We start from the raw sequence: 3,095 nt of genomic DNA, 5'->3' as shown, positions 1-3,095 counted from the left end.
CTTTCAATAGAGGTTACAGATATTTCTAAAAAAGTATAATATTTCGAAGTCGAATTCACTCGGTTGGTTAGAATACTTGTTGTATACAACGTTAGTCCGAGAGCATTGTGTGCTAACCGAATACTCAATGATACGATTCCAATATTATTTCATTGTAAGTTCGAACCATTGTTTTTTACCATTTTTGACCATACAATTCAACAATTCTTACATAAAAGTTAGGGTATCTTGAATCTTGACGTGATACTTACGTCGTTTAAGGCCGAAACAAGGAAGAATGTTGAATTGGTGGTATCGACAATTATAATGGATTTTCCATTGTTAAGCCTATGGTGAATATCTAGTTACAGTGGAAAACGCAGCATAATTGTCGATCCAATCAAAACAAAATTACTTTTGTGTTTTCGGCCTTAAGGAAATTACGTGGTTAACTTTCTGCAGTTTTATTTGTTCACATGCTGTGGAATGGAAGAAAGCTCAATGAATACACTTGTCTTGTAATAGATATTTAAGCTACTAGAACTGTTAAATTGTATCTCGGTTCGAGGTAGAGAAAACGGTTCGAGACGAAGTCGAAAACCTCGAGTGCCACATCCTAGATCCGAGATAGCGGTTTTAAGCAACGAAATAAGCCTTTGATCAATCCTAAGTAGTGCTACTGTTCCGGTGAACGATACTTATTTAACGCATGCTAAAATGCTTTTTTAGCGAATGAGAAGTTTCCAGCACGAGTCGGAGGCGATCTAGATAATGTTGAAATGCGTATTTCCGACGTCGTTTTGGAAAAACGTTGTTCCTAACTTATGCTAGGAATTCGCTAAAAAAAGCCTTGTATCATGTGTTAGGAAAATAACTGTCATGATACCCCATTTCATTCATAAGAAAGGTGAGAAACACAACAAAAGTAGGTTTATGATGGACCCACTCGAAGACTATACATCAATAGATAATAGGCAGAGATTACATTTGCCATTATCTTCTATCCAATGTTTTGCCTACACGAAGAGTGTCGCCATTATCGAAAAACGTTTCGCGATACCGCACTTAAGATAACCGTTGATTTTGGTATAAAATGCAGCAGCAAGTTAACATCAACAACAGTTAACAATGAAGTTAATTGCTGTGATTCTGTTTGTAGCTGCGGGTAAGATACTCAGTGCTCAATGTTCTCTTTAAGGTTAATATAAACTAATCCGAATTCGTACAACTTCAGCTACTGCCAATCCCATTTATGAGACTGAAGTGGCAGAAAATGTCATCGTATCCAACAACGAAGACTGGCAATTGGTGCCAGACACTAACGGTCATTTGCATTTGGTTGATATAAATGCGGTCGATAGTGATATGGAACCACAATTCAACGCTAGAAACGACATGACTTTCCGTTTATTTACGCGTTTGAACCCAACCATTAGTCGTACCGTTAGAATCGCCAACAACGCTGATTTATCCGGAAGCAACTTTAATGGAGCTAATCCAAGTAGATACCACATTCACGGATGGCAAGGCGGTGGCGTCTTCACAGGATCTGGAATCCGTAGAGCTTGGCTCGATCGCATCAGTTGCAATGTATTTACAGTCGATTGGGGAGCGGGTGCTAGTACTATCAACTATCTTACAGCTCGTAATCGTGTTCCGGCAGTTGCCACAGTAGTCGCTGAATTTATTGACTGGGTAAACGCACAGACAAACACCCCTTTCTCTGCTGTTTCAGTTATTGGGTAAGATCCAAAGTGAAGTTGAATTGACTTACGGAATTTGAGTTCTCATTTTCCATTCCTATTAATTTTCTTTATACAGACACAGTCTTGGAGGACATATCGCTGGACTCACCGGAAAGAGAGTACGACGAGGCCGACTTCAATCAGTCGTTGCAATGGACCCAGCTGGACCACTATTTTCAATCAGAAATCCAACTGAGCGCGTTCACCACACAGACGCTAACTATGTTGAAGTAATTTACACCGATCAGGGCAATTTAGGATTCGATGAACCTCTTGGACATGCTAACTTCTATCCCAATTGGGGCTCAAGACAACCCGGTTGCGGCTTGGACATTGGCGGACTTTGCAGTCATAACATTGTTGAAGATTTCTTCGAAGCTTCGATCAATCCATCAAACGTCTTTGGAGCAAGACAATGCCGTAGTTTCTCTGGTATCAGACTTAGAACTTGCATCACCAGTGGACCATCAAGACGGATGGGTGGTGAGCCCGTCATGGACGGAACATCTGCTCCGGACACCGTATTTTTCTTGGAAACAAATGCACGCAGTCCATTCGCCCAAGGACCCATCTAAACTAACAAGCAATGCTTCTGCTTACTATGACTGGAATAAATTTATTTTCTGCATAATTTTGACTGTGTTAAATCCATTGTTTAGTAACGTTTTAAGTTGTTAGTTGTGGTGTTGACTTTCTGATAATAATAAATCTTCAAAAAAGACAATTTCTAGAGTCGTGCATAGTTAGGGTTGGTGCATTTACTACGTACGTAATCATATTTTCTGGTTTTTCTGGTACATAATCATAACCAAAAGGAATAAAAGTGATCATTTGCTGCTCATGGAATTCTTTAAGAGCAACACCACGAGAGTATTGGTACGAGTCGATTTCAGAATTCTACATCGATTTCTTAAAAACAAAGTTCCCCAGCGAATCTGTCTTAATTCTACTTTCCGAAATAATTCATTTATCAGATTAAATTTAATAGAATTGAAGAGTCTTCCTAGTTTTTTCCAACATTTTTGCGATTATTTATCTGTCGATGTCGTATATAATGTTTCAAATGTTTTGGTTTTTATAACTAAATCAAGAAAGGTGTCTTAGGGTCAGTGAAGAACTGATTAGTTTTCGCTATTTATGCTAATTCATCAAATCCAAAAATTGTTAGTCACATTCGACAGATAAGTCAAGTTAAGTCAAGACAGCAGAGTGTAGTGAAAGTACCAAGAAGAATGAAGTTAAGCTCAACGGCATTCATTGTTTTTATCATTGGCGTAACAGTAGAAGCCGACCTCATATTCAGGCTTGCAAAGTCTGGATTCGGATTTAACGTCAACAATCCAGGCGAGTTCCATTCGGTTGTTTCACGAA

At 38.9% G+C, this 3,095-nt stretch overlaps 1 protein-coding gene across 1 annotated transcript; it reads left to right on the top strand.

Moving 5' to 3' along the window:
• Positions 1 to 1,013: 1,013 nt before the first annotated feature.
• LOC119071643 (lipase member H-like) lies at positions 1,014 to 2,355 on the top strand. The gene is made up of 3 exons (XM_037176606.1): positions 1,014 to 1,144; positions 1,214 to 1,721; positions 1,801 to 2,355. The coding sequence occupies exons 1-3, from the start codon at positions 1,108 to 1,110 to the stop codon at positions 2,297 to 2,299; spliced, it is 1,044 nt and encodes a 347-aa protein (XP_037032501.1). The 5' UTR covers positions 1,014 to 1,107; the 3' UTR covers positions 2,300 to 2,355.
• Positions 2,356 to 3,095: the final 740 nt, after the last annotated feature.

This window comes from Bradysia coprophila (genome assembly GCF_014529535.1).
Source record: "Bradysia coprophila strain Holo2 chromosome IV unlocalized genomic scaffold, BU_Bcop_v1 contig_5, whole genome shotgun sequence".
In the NCBI taxonomy this organism is placed as follows: Eukaryota; Metazoa; Arthropoda; class Insecta; order Diptera; family Sciaridae; genus Bradysia; species Bradysia coprophila.
The sequence above is the reverse complement of the archived record's forward strand: the minus strand, read 5'-3'. Positions and strand labels throughout refer to the sequence as shown.

What these genes read in the sequence shown, in the direction of transcription:
- LOC119071643 (XM_037176606.1), top strand. Translation starts at nt 1,108, where the DNA reads ATGAAGTTAATTGCTGTGATTCTGTTTGTAGCTGCGG. An exon ending in GATTCTGTTTGTAGCTGCGG is followed by an intron (nt 1,145 to 1,213) that starts GTAAGATACTCA and finishes GTACAACTTCAG; the next exon opens with CTACTGCCAATCCCATTTAT. An exon ending in TCTGCTGTTTCAGTTATTGG is followed by an intron (nt 1,722 to 1,800) that starts GTAAGATCCAAA and finishes TTCTTTATACAG; the next exon opens with ACACAGTCTTGGAGGACATA.